Source organism: Salvelinus fontinalis, chromosome 25 (genome assembly GCF_029448725.1).
Source record: "Salvelinus fontinalis isolate EN_2023a chromosome 25, ASM2944872v1, whole genome shotgun sequence".
NCBI lineage: Eukaryota > Metazoa > Chordata > Actinopteri > Salmoniformes > Salmonidae > Salvelinus > Salvelinus fontinalis.
The window spans coordinates 34,328,842-34,348,136 of NC_074689.1; the positions used below are offsets into that span (position 1 = coordinate 34,328,842).

The 19,295-nt window shown below is 42.0% G+C and overlaps 1 protein-coding gene across 6 annotated transcripts in view; it reads left to right on the forward strand.

Moving 5' to 3' along the window:
* Window positions 1-19,032, forward strand: part of LOC129823224 (uncharacterized protein C8orf34 homolog) — a 148,506-nt gene extending 129,474 nt beyond the window's left edge. For 4 of the 6 annotated variants that reach the window (XM_055882106.1, XM_055882102.1, XM_055882105.1 and 1 more), the window contains exons 13-15: window positions 6,976-7,072; window positions 15,782-15,820; window positions 18,148-19,032. In XM_055882106.1, the coding sequence (XP_055738081.1) occupies window positions 6,976-7,072; window positions 15,782-15,820; window positions 18,148-18,155 (144 nt within the window). In that variant the 3' untranslated portion in view covers window positions 18,156-19,032. The other 2 variants (XM_055882107.1, XM_055882101.1) reach the window with 2 other exon arrangements.
* Window positions 19,033-19,295: the final 263 nt, after the last annotated feature.

Consider the following 19,295-nt stretch of genomic DNA (forward strand, 5'->3'; position numbering starts at 1 on the left):
CTCTTCATTATGTAATTCTCCTTCCTCTTCCTGATGTACCTCTACTTCCTCTTCCTGATGTACCTCTCCTTCCTCTTCCTGATGTAACTCTCCTTCCTCTTCCTGATGTAACTCTCCTTCCTCTTCCTGATGTAACTCTCCTTCCTCTTCATGATGTAATTCTCCTTCCTCTTCCTGATGTACCTCTACTTCCTCTTCCTGATGTACCTCTCCTTCCTCTTCCTGATGTAACTCTCCTTCCTCTTCCTGATGTAACTCTCCTTCCTCTTCCTGATGTACCTCTCCTTCCTCTTCCTGATGTAATTCTCCTTCCTCTTCCTGATGTAACTCTCTTTCTGATGTAACTCTCCTTCCTCTTCCTGATGTACCTCTCCTTCCTCTTCCTGATGTACCTCTCCTTCCTCTTTCTGATGTACCTCTCCTTCCTCTTCCTGATGTACCTCTCCTTCCTCTTCCTGATGTAACTCTCCTTCTTCTTCCTGATGTACCTCTCCTTCCTCTTTCTGATGTACCTCTCCTTCCTCTTCCTGATGTACCTCTCCTTCCTCTTCCTGATGTACCTCTCCTTCCTCTTTCTGATGTACCTCTCCTTCCTCTTCCTGATGTAACTCTCCTTCCTCTTCCTGATGTACCTCTCCTTCCTCTTCCTGATGTACCTCTCCTTCATCTTCCTGATGTAACTCTCCTTCCTCTTCCTGATGTAACTCTCCTTCCTCTTCCTGATGTACCTCTCCTTCCTCTTCCTGATGTACCTCTCCTTCATCTTCCTGATGTAACTCTCCTTCCTCTTCCTGATGTAACTCTCCTTCCTCTTCCTGATGTAATTCTCCTTCCTCTTCCTGATGTACCTCTACTTCCTCTTCCTGATGTACCTCTCCTTCCTCTTCCTGATGTAACTCTCCTTCCTCTTCCTGATGTAACTCTCCTTCCTCTTCCTGATGTACCTCTCCTTCCTCTTCCTGATGTAATTCTCCTTCCTCTTCCTGATGTAACTCTCTTTCTGATGTAACTCTCCTTCCTCTTTCTGATGTACCTCTACTTCCTCTTCCTGATGTACCTCTCCTTCCTCTTCCTGATGTACCTCTCCTTCCTCTTTCTGATGTACCTCTCCTTCCTCTTCCTGATGTACCTCTCCTTCCTCTTTCTGATGTACCTCTCCTTCCTCTTCCTGATGTACCTCTCCTTCCTCTTCCTGATGTAACTCTCCTTCTTCTTCCTGATGTACCTCTCCTTCCTCTTTCTGATGTACCTCTCCTTCCTCTTCCTGATGTACCTCTCCTTCCTCTTCCTGATGTACCTCTCCTTCCTCTTTCTGATGTACCTCTCCTTCCTCTTCCTGATGTAACTCTCCTTCCTCTTCCTGATGTACCTCTCCTTCCTCTTCCTGATGTACCTCTCCTTCATCTTCCTGATGTAACTCTCCTTCCTCTTCCTGATGTAACTCTCCTTCCTCTTCCTGATGTACCTCTCCTTCCTCTTCCTGATGTACCGCTCCTTCATCTTCCTGATGTAACTCTCCTTCCTCTTCCTGATGTAACTCTCCTTCCTCTTCATTATGTAATTCTCCTTCCTCTTCCTGATGTACCTCTACTTCCTCTTCCTGATGTACCTCTCCTTCCTCTTCCTGATGTAACTCTCCTTCCTCTTCCTGATGTAACTCTCCTTCCTCTTCCTGATGTACCTCTCCTTCCTCTTCCTGATGTAATTCTCCTTCCTCTTCCTGATGTACCTCTCCTTCCTCTTCCTGATGTACCTCTCCTTCCTCTTCCTGATGTAACTCTCCTTCCTCTTCCTGATGTAATTCTCCTTCCTCTTCCTGATGTACCGCTACTTCTTCTTCCTGATGTACCTCTCCTTCCTCTTCCTGATGTAACTCTCCTTCCTCTTCCTGATGTAACTCTCCTTCCTCTTTCTGATGTAACTCTCCTTCCTCTTCCTGATGTAACTCTCCTTCCTCTTCCTGATGTAACTCTCCTTCCTCTTCCTGATGTACCTCTCCTTCATCTTCCTGATGTACCTCTCCTTCATCTTCCTGATGTATCTCTCCTTCCTCTTCCTGATGTAACTCTCCTTCCACTTCCTGATGTACCTCTCCTTCCTCTTCCTGAAAGAACTCTCCTTCCTCTTCCTGATGTAACTCTCCTTCCTCTTCCTGATGTACCTCTCCTTCCTCTTCCTGATGTACCTCTCCTTCCTCTTCCTGATTTAACTCTCCTTCCTCTTCCTGATGTACCTCTCCTTCCTCTTCCTGATGTACCTCTCCTTCCTCTTCCTGATGTACCTCTCCTTCCTCTTCCTGATGTACCTCTCCTTCCTCTTCCTGATGTACCTCTCCTTCCTCTTCCTGATGTACCTCTCCTTCCTCTTCCTGATGTACCTCTCCTTCCTCTTCCTGATTTAACTCTCTTTCCTCTTCCTGATGTACCTCTCCTTCCTCTTCCTGATGTACCTCTCCTTCCTCTTCCTGATGTACCTCTCCTTCCTCTTCCTGATGTACCTCTCCTTCCTCTTCCTGATATACCTCTCCTTCCTCTTCCTGATGTAACTCTCCTTCCTTGAAACACAGCCTTGTGTCCCAAATGGCACCCTACTCCCCCACATAGTGCACTACTGTTGACCAGGGCCCATAGACCACAAAAGTAGTGCAATACAGTATATAGGGAATAGGGTGCACCCTACATAGAGACTGGCTGGCTGGCTGACTGACTGACTGACTGACTGGCTGGCTGACTGACTGACTGGCTTGCTGGCTGACTGTACTGGCTGACTGACTGACTGACTGACTGGCTGGCTGACTGGCTGGCTGTACTGGCTGACTACACTGGCTGGTTGGCTTATTGACTGGCTGACTGACTGGCTGACTGTACTGGCTGACTGGCTGTCTGACTTTACTGGCTGTACTGGCTGGCTGTACTGGCTGACTGGCTGCCTGTACTGGCTGACTGTACTGGCTGACTGGCTGGCTGGCTGACTGGCTGGCTGACTGTACTGGCTGACTGAATGACTGACTGGCTGGCTGACTGGACTGGCTGACTGACTGACTGGCTGTCTGGCTGACTGAACTGGCTGACTACACTGGCTGGTTGGCTGACTGGCTGGCTTACTGACTGGCTGACTGGCTGACTGACTGGCGCACTGGCTGGCTGACTGTACTGGCTGACTGACTGGCTGGCTGTACTGACTGACTGGCTGACTGTACTGGCTGACTGTACTGGCTGACTGGCTAGCTGGCTGACTGTACTGGCTGACTGTACTGGCTGTACTGGCTGACTGCACTGGCTGGTTGGCTGACTGGCTGACTGACAGGCTGGCTGGCTGTACTGACTGACTATACTGACTGACTGTACTGGCTGACTGTACTGGCTGACTGGCAGGCTGACTGGCTGACTGTGCTGTCTGACTGGCTGGCTGGCTGACTAGCTGACTGTACTGGCTGACTGACTGACTGGTTGGTTGGTTGGTTGGCTGACTGTACTGGCTGACTGACTGGCTGACTGCACTGGCTGGTCGGCTGACTGTACTGGTTGGTTGGTTGGCAGGTTGACTGGCTGACTCTACTGGTTGGTTGGTTGGCAGGCTGACTGGCTGACTGTACTGGCTGGTTGGCTGACTGGCTGACTGTACTGGTTGGTTGGTTGGTTGGCAGGCTGACTGTACTGGTTGGTTGGTTGGCAGGCTGACTGTACTGGTTGGTTGGTTGGCAGGCTGACTGGCTGACTAGCTGACTGTACTGGCTGGTTGGCTGACTGGCTGACTGTACTGGTTGGTTGGTTGGTTGGTTGGTTGGTTGGTTGGCAGGCTGACTGTACTGGTTGGTTGGTTGGCAGGCTGACTGTACTGGTTGGTTGGTTGGTTGGCAGGCTGACTGTACTGGTTGGCAGGCTGACTGGCTGACTGTACTGGTTGGTTGGTTGGCAGGCTGACTGGCTGACTAGCTGACTGTACTGGCTGGTTGGCTGACTAGCTGACTGCTGTCTGACTGGCTGGCTAGCTGACTATACTAGCTGGTTGTCTGACTGGCTGGCTAGCTGACTATACTAGCTGACTGGCTGCCTAGCTGACTATACTAGCTGGTTGGCTGACTGGCTGACTGGCTGGTTGACTGACTGTACTGGCTGACTGGCTGGATGGCTGACTGTACTGGCTGACTGGCTGACTGTACTGGCTGGCTGGATGGCTGACTGACTGGCTGACTGTACTGGCTGACTGGCTGACTGTACTGGCTGACTGGCTGACTGTACTGGCTGACTGTACTGGCTGGCTGGATGGCTGACTGTACTGGCTGACTGTACTGGCTGGCTATACTGGCTGGCTGTACTAGTTGGCAGGTTGGCAGGCTGACTGGCTGACTGTACTGGCTGACTATACTGTCTGACTGTACTGGCTGACTGTACTGGCTGACTGTACTGGCTGACTATACTGGCTGACTATACTGGCTGACTGTACTGGCTGACTGGCTGGTTGGCTGGGAAAACTTCATCACCTTTTATCAGTGAAAAACCAGAACACAGAAACCTTTAGAAGGGAACACAATATATTTATTACAGTTTGGCCCAGAGGACTGTACTCTGAGGTATACTTGGTTTTTAAAGAAAATAAAAACAGCTGTAGAACTAATGGGACTGACATTGGTGTTAGCCAACGCTCAGCGTCTTTAGTTGAGTTCACTGAGGGTTTTCTCCATGTGACAGGCTGTTCCTTCTCCACGGGCCAGTGTACCTTTCCTTGTAATACCATTAGTAGTCTTTAGAGCCTTTAAAAGCTAGAGCGAGAAACACAGAGAGAGAGAGAGAGAGAGAGATAGAGAGAGAGAGACAGAGAGAGACAGAGAGAGACAGAGAGAGAGAGACATTCACTGTTTTTTCAACGGCCAAGACTTTTAGAAATCATCAAAAACAAAGGAGGACCAAAGCACTCTTCATATAATGAATTAAAATGCCTTTATTTGTATGGCCCTAGGGCAGCTGGGTAGTTAGCTGTGCTCCCCCCTGACGAAGGCCATGCAGCTGAAACATGTCAGAGTTTTAAAACTTTGTTTCTATTGAACGTGCCATACAAATAAAGGACTTTAAATTCATTATATGAAGAGTGCCTTGGTCCTCTTTCCTTTTTGATGACCAATTTACCCCTTTTACCAAAGAGCACCTTCTATCTACCAAAACCTTGTGTACCTGAGTACCTTCTGTCTACCAAAACGTTGTGTACCTGAGTACCTTCTGTCTACTAAAACCTACTGTCGTGTACCTGAGTACCTTCTGTCTACCAAAACCTACTGTAGTGTACCTTCTGTCTACCAAAACCTACTGATGTGTACCTGAGTACCTTCTGTCTACCAACACCTACTGTAGTGTACCTGAGTACCTTCTGTCTACCAAAACCTACTGATGTGTACCTGAGTACCTTCTGTTTACCAAAACCTACTGATGTGTACCTGAGTACCTTCTGTCTACCAAAACCTACTGATGTGTACCTGAGTACCTTCTGTCTACCAAAACCTACTATTGTGTACCTGAGTACCTTCTGTCTACTAAAACCTACTGTCGTGTACCTGAGTACCTTCTGTCTACCAAAACCTACTGTAGTGTACCTTCTGTCTACCAAAACCTACTATTGTGTACCTGAGTACCTTCTGTCTACCAAAACCTACTGTAGTGTACCTGAGTACCTTCTGTCTACCAGAACCTACTGTAGTGTACCTTAGTACCTTCTGTCTACTAAAACCTACCGTTGTGTACCTTCTGTCTACCAAAACCTACTGTTGAGTACCTTCTGTCTACCAAAACCTACTGTTGTGTACCTGAGTACCTTCTGTCTACTAAAACCTACTGGTGTGTACCTGAGTACCTTCTGTCTACCAAAACCTACTGATGAGTACCTGAGTACCTTCTGTCTACCAAAACCTTGTGTACCCGAGTACCTTCTGTCTCCCAAAACCTACTGATGAGTACCTGAGTACCTTCTGTCTACCAAAACCTTGTGTACCTGAGTACCTTCTGTCTACCAAAACCTACTGTTGTGTACCTGAGTACCTTCTGTCTACTAAAACCTACTATTGTGTACCTGAGTACCTTCTGTCTACCAAAACCTACTATTGTGTACCTGAGTACCTTCTGTCTACCAAAACCTACTGTTGTGTACCTGAGTACCTTCTGTCTACTAAAACCTACTGATGTGTACCTGAGTACCTTCTGTCTACCAAAACCTACTGTTGTGTACCTGAGTACCTTCTGTCTACTAAAACCTACTATTGTGTACCTGAGTACCTTCTGTCTACTAAAACCTACTATTGTGTACCTGAGTACCTTCTGTCTACCAAAACCTACTATTGTGTACCTGAGTACCTTCTGTCTACTAAAACCTACTGATGAGTACCTGAGTACCTTCTGTCTACCAAAACCTTGTGTACCTTAGTACCTTCTGTCTACCAAAACCTTGTGTACCTTAGTACCTTCTGTCTACAAAATCTCAATCAGGGACAACGATTGACAGCTGCCTCTGATTGAGAATCATACCAGGCCAAACACAAAACCCCAACATAGAAAATCACACATAGACAGCCCACCCCAACTTACGCCCTGACCAACTAAATAAATACAAGAAAAAGGAAAAACAGGTCAAGAACGTGACACCCAGTTCATGTTGTATACCTACGTTTGTAAATTAAACTACTTATAGTATGGAGCCATCCATCATGATGATTCAATTATTCTCTTTAAATATGTATCTCCTTAATTCCAAGCAAGTTGTGTATGGAGCATACATGCCCCTAGAGCCAGACGTCATCCATAGACAACCTAAATACTGTACATCCGTGGATTATCTTTATTGAATACAATTATTTTGTAGATCGTAGTTTTTTTTTTAAATCCTCAATTAAACATTAACATGGCTGTAACCTGCTCCCGTTCTCCTTTCTCGGTTGTGTACCTACGACAGGAATTAACCTTGTAATGTCTCCTGTCCTCTCCTCTCTAGGATGAGTTCTACAAGCAGCTACAGGCTATCAGACAGCCATTGCACATTCCCATTGACACAGAGAGTGACATCCTGGAACCACTTGAGCAGGACAAGTGTGAGTGACTGTGGCTGGCCACCTACCTGCCTTACCCTTTGACCCTTTGACCCTTTGACTGTGGCTGGCCACCTACCTGCCTTACCCTTTGACCCTTTGACCCTTTGACTGTGGCTGGCCACCTACCTGCCTTACCCTTTGACCCTTTGACTGTGGCTGGCCACCTACCTGAATTACCTTATACAGATGCCTTCGGGAAAGTATTCAGACCCTTTGACTTTTACCACATTTTGTTACGTTACAGCCTTATATTAAAATGGATTAAATAAATTAAAAAAGCGAATCAATCTACACACAATGCTCCATTACGACAAATGAAAACAGGTTTTTAGATTTTTTTTGTTGCAAATGTATAAAATATTTAAATCAGAAGTACCTTATTTGTATTCAGACTCTTTGCTATGAGTCTCGAAATTGAGCTCAGATCAGCAACCAATTTGACAGAGCTTGTAGAATATGTGGCACAATCCAGGTGTGGAAAGTTCTGAGAGACTTACCCAGAATGACTCACAACTGTAATCCTTGCCAAAGGTGCTTCTACAAAGTATTGACACAGGGCTGTGAATATCTACAAACAGGTTTTCACTTTATCAAGATAAAGTTATGCTAGTATTGTGTGGAGATGGGAGAGATTTAAAAAAAAATCTATTTTGAATTCTGGCTGTAAACCAGTCAAGTCAAGGGGTATGAATACTTTCTGAAGGCACTATATCTAATATCTCTTTATTTGACAGTTTTATCAGTAGAAAGTTGTGATTGTGTCAGATCAGAAATACCTTATTCATATAAGTATTCAGACCCTTTGCTATGAGACTCAGAATTGAGCTCAGGTGCATCCTGTTTCCATTGATCATCCTTGAGATGTTTCTACAACTTGATTGTGGTAAATTCAAGTCATTGGACATGATTTGGAAAGGCACACGCCTGTCTATATATATAAGTTCCAACAGTTGACAGTGCATGTCAGAGCAGAAACCAAGCCATGAGGTTGAAGGAATTGTCCATAGAGCTCTGAGACAGGATTGTGTTGAGGCACAGATCTGGGGAAGGGTACCAAAACATGTCTGCACTATTGAAGGTCCCCAAGAACAAAGTGGCCTCCATCATTCTTTAATGGAAGAAGATTGGAAACACTAAGATGTTTCCTGGAGCTGGCCGCCCGGCCAAACTGATCAATCGGGGGAGAAGGGTCTTGGTCAGGGAGGTGACCAAGAACCCAACGGTCACTCTGACAGAGCTTCAGTGAACCTCTGTGGAGAGGGGAGATCCTTCCAGAAGGACAACCATCTCTGCAGCACTCCACCAATCAGGCCTTTATAGTAGAATGCCCCTCCCGTGTGGCACAGAGGTCTAAGGCACTGCATCTCAGCGCTAGAGGCGTCACTGCAAACCCTGGTTCGATTCCAGGCTTTATCACAATCGGCCGTGATTGGGAGTCCCATAAGGCGGCGCACAATTGGCCCAGCGTCATCCGGGTTTGGCTGGGGTAGGACGTCATTGTAAATCAGAATTTGTTCTTAACTGACTTGCCTAGTTACATAAAGGTTAAATCAAATGAAAAATAAACTGTGGCCAGACGGAAGACTCTCCTCAGTAAATGGCACATGAGAGCCCGCTTGAAGTCTGCCAAAAGAGATGATCTGAAGAGAAGAATGGGAGAAACACCCCAAATACAGGTGTGCCAAGCTTATAGCATCATACCCAAGAAGACTCGATGCTGTAATCGCTGCAAAAGGTACTTCAACAAAATACTGATTAAAGGGTCTGAATACTTATCTAAATGTGATATTTCAGTTTTTAATTCTTAATACATTTGCACAAAAAAAAAAAAAAAATGTTTTCACTTTGTCATCATGAGGTATTATGATGATTGATGATCAATTGTGATTATTGATGAGGGGGGGAGTAATCCATTTTAGAATAAGGCTGTAAACTAACAGAATGTGGAAAAAGTCAAAGGGGTCTGAATACTTTTGGAATGCACTGTACTTCTCCCTCTCTTTCTATCTTCTTGTCTCTGTCTATTTCTCTACCTTCCTCTCTTCATCTTTATCCTATTGGCTGGTTCTTTCTTGTTGTCTTCTCTGTCCCACAATGACTTACAGGTGAAATCAAAGTGTAACACTTTCTCCAAGCTATTCTCATGAAACGTGTGATATTATAGTGTCCACAGTATAACTGACTACATTATTAATGGCATCGGGTGTACCACATCATTTCCTTAGTTCAAAATATTAATGTCAATACTCCAATTCTGAGTGATTTATTATACAAAGTATGCGTTTCCATGGACCTAAAGATGAGATTTATGTAGCCTGTTAAATTCAGTACAAACACTTTAGAGTTTAGGCTATACAACAGGGTAATTTAGGGGCGGATAAGGCTGTTGATATTGTCTAAAATTACATTTCTAGGTGTCATCAGAGAGATTTATTAGTCGATGGACGTGAATGACTCCATGGAATCTCATAAATAGTTATAGGAGTTTGGCTTGAGTATGACTTCTCTCTTTGTCTCTCTTTCTTTCTGTCTCTCTGTCTCTCTTTCTCTCTCTGTCTCTCTTTCTCTCTCTGTCTCTCTCCCTCTCTCTCTCTCTCTCTCTCTCTCTCTCTCTCTCTCTCTCTCTCTCTCTCTCTCTCTCTCTTTCTTTCATTTTATTTATGTCTCTCTCTCTCTCTCTCTCTTTCTTTCTCTCTCTCTTTCTTTCTCTCCCTCTCTCTCTCTCTCTCTTTCTTTCATTTTATTTATGTCTCTCTCTCTCTCTCTCTCTCTCTCTCTCTCTCTCTCTCTCTCTCTCTCTCTCTCTCTCTCTCTCTTTCTTTCTCTCTCTCTCTTTCTTTCTCTCCCTCTCTCTCTCTCTCTCTCTCTTTCTTTCATTTTATTTATGTCTCTCTCTCTCTCTCTCTCTCTCTCTCTCTCTCTCTCTCTCTCTCTCTATTTCTTTCATTTTATTTATGTCTCTCTCTCTCTCTTTCTTTCTCTCTCTCTCTCTCTCTCTCTCTCTCTCTTTCTTTCTCTCTCTCTCTCTCTCTCTCTCTCTCTCTCTCTCTCCTTTGAACATGACATTATTGGATCAATGTGCGTCCCAAATAACACTCTGTTCCCTGTACTACTACACAATGTACTACTCATGGGCCAGGGCCCTATGGGACACAGCCTCTGTTCTAGTGTACGCCTCATAGGTATGTGGGGAATAGGGTGCCAGTAGTGCACTATGTGGGGAATAGGGTGCCAGTAGTGCACTATGTGGGGAATAGGGTGCCAGTAGTGGACTAATAGGGTGCCAGTAGTGCACTATGTGGGGAATAGGGTGCCAGTAGTGGACTAATAGGGTGCCAGTAGTGGACTATGTGAGGAATAGGGTGCCAGTAGTGCACTATGTGAGGAATAGGGTGCCAGTAGTGCACTATGTGGGGAATAGGGTGCCAGTAGTGGACTAATAGGGTGCCAGTAGTGGACTATGTGGGGAATAGGGTGCCAGTAGTGGACTAATAGGGTGCCAGTAGTGCACTATGTGGGGAATAGGGTGCCAGTAGGGGACTAATAGGGTGCCAGTAGTGGACTATGTGAGGAATAGGGTGCCAGTAGTGCACTATGTGAGGAATAGGGTGCCAGTAGTGGACTAATAGGGTGCCAGTAGTGCACTATGGGAGGAATAGGGTGCCAGTAGTGGACTAATAGGGTGCCAGTAGTGCACTATGTGAGGAATAGGGTGCCAGTAGTGGACTATGTGGGGAATAGGGTGCCAGTAGTGGACTATGTGGGGAATAGGGTGCCAGTAGTGGACTAATAGGGTGCCAGTAGTGGACTATGTGGGGAATAGGGTGCCAGTAATGGACTAATAGGGTGCCAGTAGTGCACTATGTGGGGAATAGGGTGCCAGTAGTGCACTATGTGAGGAATAGGGTGCCAGTAGTGGACTATGTGGGGAATAGGGTGCCAGTAGTGGACTATGTGGGGAATAGGGTGCCAGTAGTGGACTATGTGGGGAATAGGGTGCCAGTAATGGACTAATATGGTGCCAGTAGTGGACTATGTGGGGAATAGGGTGCCAGTAATGGACTAATAGGGTGCCAGTAGTGCACTATGTGGGGAATAGGGTGCCAGTAGTGCAATATGTGGGGAATAGGGTGCATTTGGGCCGTACAATCCATCTTTAAACATTAGATCATACCTCCCTTGATATTCAGCTCTATAAACCAGATTAATCTAGTAATATCTAATCATATAGTAATATGTAATCCTATAATGATATGTAAGTATGTACTAATGTAATTATATATTAATATCGAATCATATATTCATATCTATTCATATAATAATATGATATATAATAATATACTAATGTATTTATATATTCATATCTAAGAATACATTCTTATCTAATCATATAATAATATAATGCTATGTAATAGTGTATTAATTTAATGATATGTATTACTATTCAAATGTAATAATATTTTAATATCTAATCATATAATAATATAATAATATGTAATGTTATAATGATATGTAACACTATACTAATGTGTAATACTATATGAATATCCCCCAAAAATATTTGAATATAATACTATAGTAATATGTAATAACTTAGTAATATATTAATACTATATTAATATGTAAAACAATATATTAATATGTAATAATATAATACTATATTAATATGTAATATATTTAAATGTATTAATATCAATATGTAATCATATAGCAATATGTAATACTGTATTAACGTGATAACATAGTAATATGTAATAATATAGTAATATGTGACTCTCTGAGGTGTGTAATACTATATGAATATCCCCCAAAAATATTTGAATATAATACTATAGTAATATGTAATAACTTAGTAATATATTAATACTATATTAATATGTAAAAAAATATATTAATATGTAATAATATAATACTATATTAATATGTAATATATTTAAATGTATTAATATCAATATGTAATCATATAGCAATATGTAATACTGTATTAACGTGATAACATAGTAATATGTAATAATATAGTAATATGCGACTCTCTGAGGTCATTAAAGATCCCATGGCACTTATCGAAAGAGTAGGGGTGTTAACCCCGGTGTCCTGGCTAAATTCCCAATCTGGCCCTGAAACCATCATGGTCACCTAATAATCCCCAGTTTACAATTGGCTCATTCATCCCCCTCCTCTCCCCTGTAACTATTCCCCAGGTCGTTGCTGCAAATGAGAACGTGTTCTCAGTCAACTTACCTGGTAAAATAACGGTAAAATAAAAAAATTAAATAAAAAAATAAAAATGTAATAATATAGTGATATGTAATACTATATGAATATGTAATAATATAGTAATATATTTTGTATTAAGGTAATACTATATTAATATCTAATAATATGGTAATATGTAATAGCATATTATTATGTAATAATATAGTAATATATTAATAATATAATACTATTAAAATCATATGTAATCATATATTAATTTCTAATAATATATCAATATGTAATAATATAGTAATTTACCAATATATGACTATGTAATATTATATTAATATGTAATAATATAGTAATATATTATGTAATAAGGCAATAATATATTAATATATAATAAATTAAATATTCACTTACTTTTTGAAAATATTCCTTTGATTTGCAATCCAAAGGGTCCCAGCTACAACATGTAGTGTCGTTTTGTTAGATAAAATCCTTCGTTATATTCCAAAAAGTCTGTTTAGTTGGCGCCATTGATTTGAGTAATCCACTCGTTCAACGTGCAGAGAAAGGAATCCCAAAAGCTACTGCTAAACTTTGTTAAAACAAGTCAAAATACATTTTTATTTAATCGTCAGGTACCCTAAAATGTAATTAAACTATAATATTTCATACGGAAAGAAGTTTGTTCAATAGGAAAACGATATTAGCAGGTGCACGTCCTCTACGTCGCACGCGCACAGACTGATTTCTAACTCTTGAGTCCCAGTACTAAAACTCATAATTCTTCCTCGTTTTGGAAGGAACACGCTTGAAACCTTGAACAAAGACTGTTGACATCTAGTGGAAGCCATAGGAATTGCAATCTGGGAGCTGGATTTGGATATGCCCATATACTTTCCATTGTAAGAGCATGGGATCTCAAAAAAACAAACAATCGGGTTGGTTTTTCTTTGGATTTTCTCCTACCATATCTATTGTGTTATAGTCTCATACATTTCTACAAACTTCAACGTGTTTTCTATCCAATGGTACCAATTATATGCATATCCTGGCTTCTGGGCCTGAGTAACACGCAGTTTACTTTGGGCACGTCAGTCAGGCAGGAAGTGGAGAAAAATAGACCCTAGCCTAAAGAAGTCTTGAAGCTGCCAGTTGAGGACTTGAGAGTCGTCTGTTTCTCAAACTAGACACTAATGTACTTGTCCTCTTGCTCAGTTGTGCACCGGGGCCTCCCACTCCTCTTTCTACTCTGGTTAGAGCCATTTTGTACTGATCTGTGAAGGGAAAAGTACACAGCGTTGTACGAGACCTTTAGTTTCATGGCAATTTCTCCCATGGAATAGCCTTCATTTCTCAGAACAAGAATATAATGACGAGTTTCAGAAGAAAGTTCTTTGTTTCTGGCCATTTTGAGCCTGTAATCGAACCCACAAATGCTGATGCTCCAGATACTCAACTAGTCTAAAGAAAGCCAGTTTTATTGCTTCTTTTAATCAACACAATAGTTTTCAGCTGTGCTAACATAATTGCAAAAGGGTTTTCTAATGATCAATTAACCTTTTAAAATTATAAACTTGGATTAGCTAACACAATGTGCCATTGGAACACTGGAGTGATGGTTGCTGATAATGGGCCTCTGTACGCCTATGTAGATATTCCATAAAAAAATCTTCAATTTCCAGATACAATAGTCATTTACAACAATAACAATGTCTACACTGTATTTCTGATACATTTGATGTTATTTCAATGGACAAAAAATGTGCTTTTCTTTCAAAATCAAGGACATTTATAAGTGACCCCAAACTTTTGAATGGTAGTGTATATTGAATATGGTGCCATTTGGAATTCCAAGTCGAACCAAACATTCCGCACACAAAATGGCCGTAATCTAATAGAAACATAAGTGTACATGACAGGTCTCTCTGAGGGAATGAGGCTTGTTTTGCCAAGAGAATGTATCTGATGAAATGAGGGAATTTAAACTCAGCAAAAAAAGAAATGTCCTCTCACTGTCAACTGCGTTTATTTTTAACAAACTTAACATGTGTAAATATTTGTATGAACATAACAAGAAGTACTGCAGTGCATCTCCTACTGATGGACTGCACCAGATTTGCCGGTTCTTGCTGTGAGATGTTACCCCACTCTTCCACCTGCAAGTTCCCGGATATTTTTGTGGGGAATGGCCCTAGCCCTCACCCTGCGATCCAACAGGTCCCAGACGGGTTCAATGGGATTGAGATTCAGGCTCTTTGCTGGCCATGGCAGAACACTGACATTCCTGTCTTGCAGGAAATCACGCACAGAACGAGCAGTATGGCTGGTGGCATTGTCATGCTGGAGGGTCATGTCAGGATGAGCCTGCAGGAAGGGTACCACATGAGGGAGGAGGATGTCTTCCCTGTAACGCACAGCGTTAAGATTGCCTGCAATGACAACAAGCTCAGTCCGATGATGCTGTGACACATCGCCCCAGACCATGACAGACCCTCCACCTCCAAATCGATCCCGCTCCAGAGTACAGGCCTCGGTGTAACGCTCATTCCTTTGACGATAAAAGCTAATCCAACTATCACCCCTGGTGAGACAAAACCGTGACTCGTCAGTGAAGAGCACTTTTTGCCAGTCCTGTCTGGTCCAGCGACAGGACGGGGGGTTTGTGGATTTGTGCCCATAGGCGATGTTGTTGCCGGTGATGTCTGGTGAGGACCTGCCTTACAACAGGCCTGTAAGCCCTCATTCCAGCCTCTCTCAGCCTGTTGCGGACAGTCTGAGCACTGATGGAGGGATTGTGCATTCCTGGTGTAACTCGGGCAGTTGTTGTTGCCATCTTGTACCTGTCCCGCAGGTGTGATGTTCAGATGTACCTATCATGTGTAGGTGTTGTTACACATGGTCTGCCACTGCGAGGACGATCAGCTGTCTGTCCTGTCTCCCTGTAGCGCTGTCTTAGGCGTCTCACAGTACGGACATCGCAATTTATTGCCCTGGCCACATTTGCAGTCCTCATGCCTCCTTGCAGCATGCCTAAGGCACGTTCAAGCAGATGAGCAGGGACCCTGGGCATCTTTCTTTTGGTGTTTTTTCAGAGTCAGTAGAAAGGCCTCTTTAGTGTCCTAAGTTTTCATAACTGTGACCTTAATTGCCTACCGTCTGTAAGCTGTTAGTGTCTTAACGACCGCTCCACAGGTGCATGTTCATTAATTGTTTATGGTTCATTGAACAAGCATGGGAAACAGTGTTTAATTTATGAAAAACTACTGCATGAATTAAGAGTTTAGTGTACTGTGTGTATACACTTGCCAATAGAGGTATCTTGTTTGAGGTTATATTTGGTCTTAGTTAGAATACACCTGAATTCACTACACAATGTTGTCACAGTGGAGATGGGTCTAAATGACCATCTCTCACCTTTTCCACGGGTTTCGTAAAGGATAAATGCATACATTATAAATTACGTTGTAGACTAATGTGTTATTGTCTGTTCTGATCCATTCACAGGTGGGGTACGGGATGCCAATAAAAGATCAGTGTTCTCAGGTAAAAATGTCAAAAGCATGTTTCAAGTGTACCAGTCTGACCCAATCAACCAGTCATAATCAACCAGTCATAATCAAACAGTCATAATCAACCAACATCTCACTCATCTTCTTGTCTATATACACATTTTGAAAACTGTAACACATTCACACTTTATTCTTAAAGCAGAACATATTTTTCCGCTCAGAATCACACCAACGTGGTCTTCCGGACCACCAAAGGCCTTATACATTACCAGGTAGTAGTCGTGGATATGATATATTGCTCGGATTATATTGCATAGATAATATTGTATGGATTATATTGTATGGATTATATTGTGTGGATTATATTTGTATGTATATTATGCTAACATGATTATGTGGATCAAAAAGCCATCCAATAAGAATCAACCAGCCTAGAGCTGGTATATATTCATTTTTAAAACAATAACATATTTTCTACTTAACCCTTTAAAGTGTAACAGAATTTACGCTCAAAAACAAAACAATCTAGTCTTGCAATGGCGTTATTAACAGGTAACAGCAGCAATGGATTACATATATTATTATATGGGTCAACAAGCCATCCAATAGCACCATAATATTAGCCAGTATGTTTCTCATTAGTAGTATATATACCGATCAACTTTGGGTTGAGACTCCTTTACCCCCATTAGACAAACGGGAGACATCTTTATTTGACATGTCTGTCCGCCAATGACCTCACTCAGAGTCCCCGGCAACCACCGCAGTGTACATTTGCCCCAGAAACCACCAATGGGTGACTCAGAAGCCTCCACCTTCCTTTATTGACCCACCAATTAGCCGCTAGATGGAAGACGTAGTGGCTTGGTAATGCCGTTGGGGGACGTCAGTCATTTTGGAGAGGGGGAGAAAGAGGGGTGGAAGAGGAAGGAGAGAAGAAATGGGGAAAAGGGAGCCAGAAGCGTGAGGGAGAGAGAGAGAGAATGTCAAAGAAAGAGGGAAGGAAGGAGAGAGACTGGAGGAAACAGAGATGCAGGCACCTTCCACACATCGTGTCAAGGCTTTACAGAGTTTAAAGAGGTTTAACACTGTGAATCCTATTGAACATCTGTGGAAAGACTTGAAGATTGCTGTTCACCCCCGCTCCCCATCTAATTTAACAGATCTTGAGAAAATCTGCAAGGAAGAATGGGAGAGAATCCCCAAATCCAGATGTGCAAATCTGATACAGGGTTTAACACTGCAGACAGCGTCAAGGCTTTACATGGTATAACACTGCAGACAGTGTCAAAGCTTTACATGGTATAACACACTGAAGCCCATTGAAAATATGTGGAAAGACTAGAAGATTGCTGTTCACAGCTGCTTCCCATCTAACTTAGCAGACCTGATAAAATCTGCAAGGAAGAATGAGAGAAAATCCCCAAATTCAGATGACACAAAGCTGATAGACGTACCCAAGATGACACAAAGCTCTATTCACAGCCAAAGGTGCTTCTACAAAGTATTGCCTCAGTGGTGTGAAAACATGTATAAATTAGATATTTATGTATTTTAATGATCAATACATTTGAATAAAAAAATCTAAAAACAGGTTTTCACTTCGTCATTATGGGGTATTGTGTGTAGATGGGTGAGAATTTTTTAAATATTTAATCCATTTTAAATTCAGGTTGTAACACAAATTGTGGAATAAGTCAAGGGGTATGAATACTTCCTGAAGGCACTGTATAGTGGACTACTTTTGACCAGCGCCGTATAGGGAATAAAGTGCCAATTGGGACGCGACCCAGAAAGTGTCTGATTGGTTAGAGGAGGTTGTCTGCAGTTCTGCCTTATTATGGCTCTAGGTTGTCAACACGTTCTGCCCACAGTTCCCAGAGTCAGAGAGAGAGAGAGAGATCGGGCCGGCGCTTTGGCTATCTGAGATGCCATGAACTAACACTGCAATGGTAACCATGACAAACCACCAACAATCCAATGCTGTAACCATGACACTCGACCCAAACCCTTATGCTGTAAACATGACACTCGACCCAAACCCCAATGCTGGGTGCTGATGTCACGGTTCCCCTATCACTCATCTCCCAGAATTTATAGCTTGAAATATCGGTCTCTGGATGCCCCGCTCTCTCGGTCCAAACTCAACCAATCAACCAGGCTCCATTCTCATTTTCCCCCTCATGTTTATGTTTGACATGTTCAAATATTAAAGTCTGTTTTATTGTAATGGCTCAGGCTATTATTCCTTATTAGCGGTTGTTGAATTGCTTGCGTCTGAATCTTGGTATCTAAGGAGTCTGATTTAGTGTTTTCATCTGTGTGTGTGTGTGTGTGTGTGTTTTTTTTTTTTTTTTACAGGCCTATAGGAATGAAAACCAGAGAAAGAGACATTGATCCAAACAAATAATTATGCAAAACCACTTGGGCATTTTCAATATTGTGTACAGAGACCAATATCTTATATATATATATATATATATATATATATATATATATATATATATTTATATATATATAATAAAAAAAGATTGTATACTTTTCCACTGAAGTTGATATTTCTTAGACTATCTACCCCTTAGAAAGATGTTTGAACTATTGTGGGAAAATATGAGGACGTTAGAGTATGAAGTAAAACAAAATATTAACTGTTTTGGCTTTTTTAGCTTGCTGACCTCATTTAGCGATCTGAAAGAAAAAAAAAAAAAAAGCATTTTGTGGTTTGCCAAACCTTTTTCTTGAAGCTAGATACATATTTTGTGATGGTAGCATATGTACTGTATATGATGCAATCTCTGTTATTAAAGCAAAGTGTGTTTTCAAGGGGAACGGCTTTCAAAGGAGTACAATAACGGAGCAGACATCAACTTTGATTGGTTGATTATTTTCCACATGGTTTTAGTGCTGTAGCTTTCAATGGACTCGAATCCCAAGTGGGTGGGCCTATGCCCTCCCAGGCCCACCATTGGCTGTGCCCCTGCCCAGTCATGTGAAATCCATAGATTAGGGCCTAATGAATTTATTTAAATTGACTGATTTCCTTCTATGAAATGTTACTTAGTAAAATCGTTGAAATGTGTTGCCTGTTGCGTTTATATTTTTGTTTCAGTATATTTGACTTTTTTTAACACTGTTGACTGACATGAAAATACTTACAAGCCTGATGTAAAAACTTTAAATGTATATCAAAAGACTGTTTATTTTTTATGCATTGACTGAACCATTGAATAAAAAACCTGGAAGTGATCGAGTCCATGTTTTTATATAATTAAAGGCTATTGTAACAGTTCTATTATTTATTCAGACAGACCCGGGTTAAAAAACTATTGTAAATCACTTCAAAATATTTTAGCTGTGCTTGATTGAACTTCTCTGTTGAATTGGAATCAATAGAACAGTGCAAACTTCACTAGACTGGCACTCCAAGCAGGCTAAAGCAAATACTACAATTATTTGAAAGATTTCAAATTGTACTTGAACCCAGGTTTGCAACCAGATGGTCTGTGTGT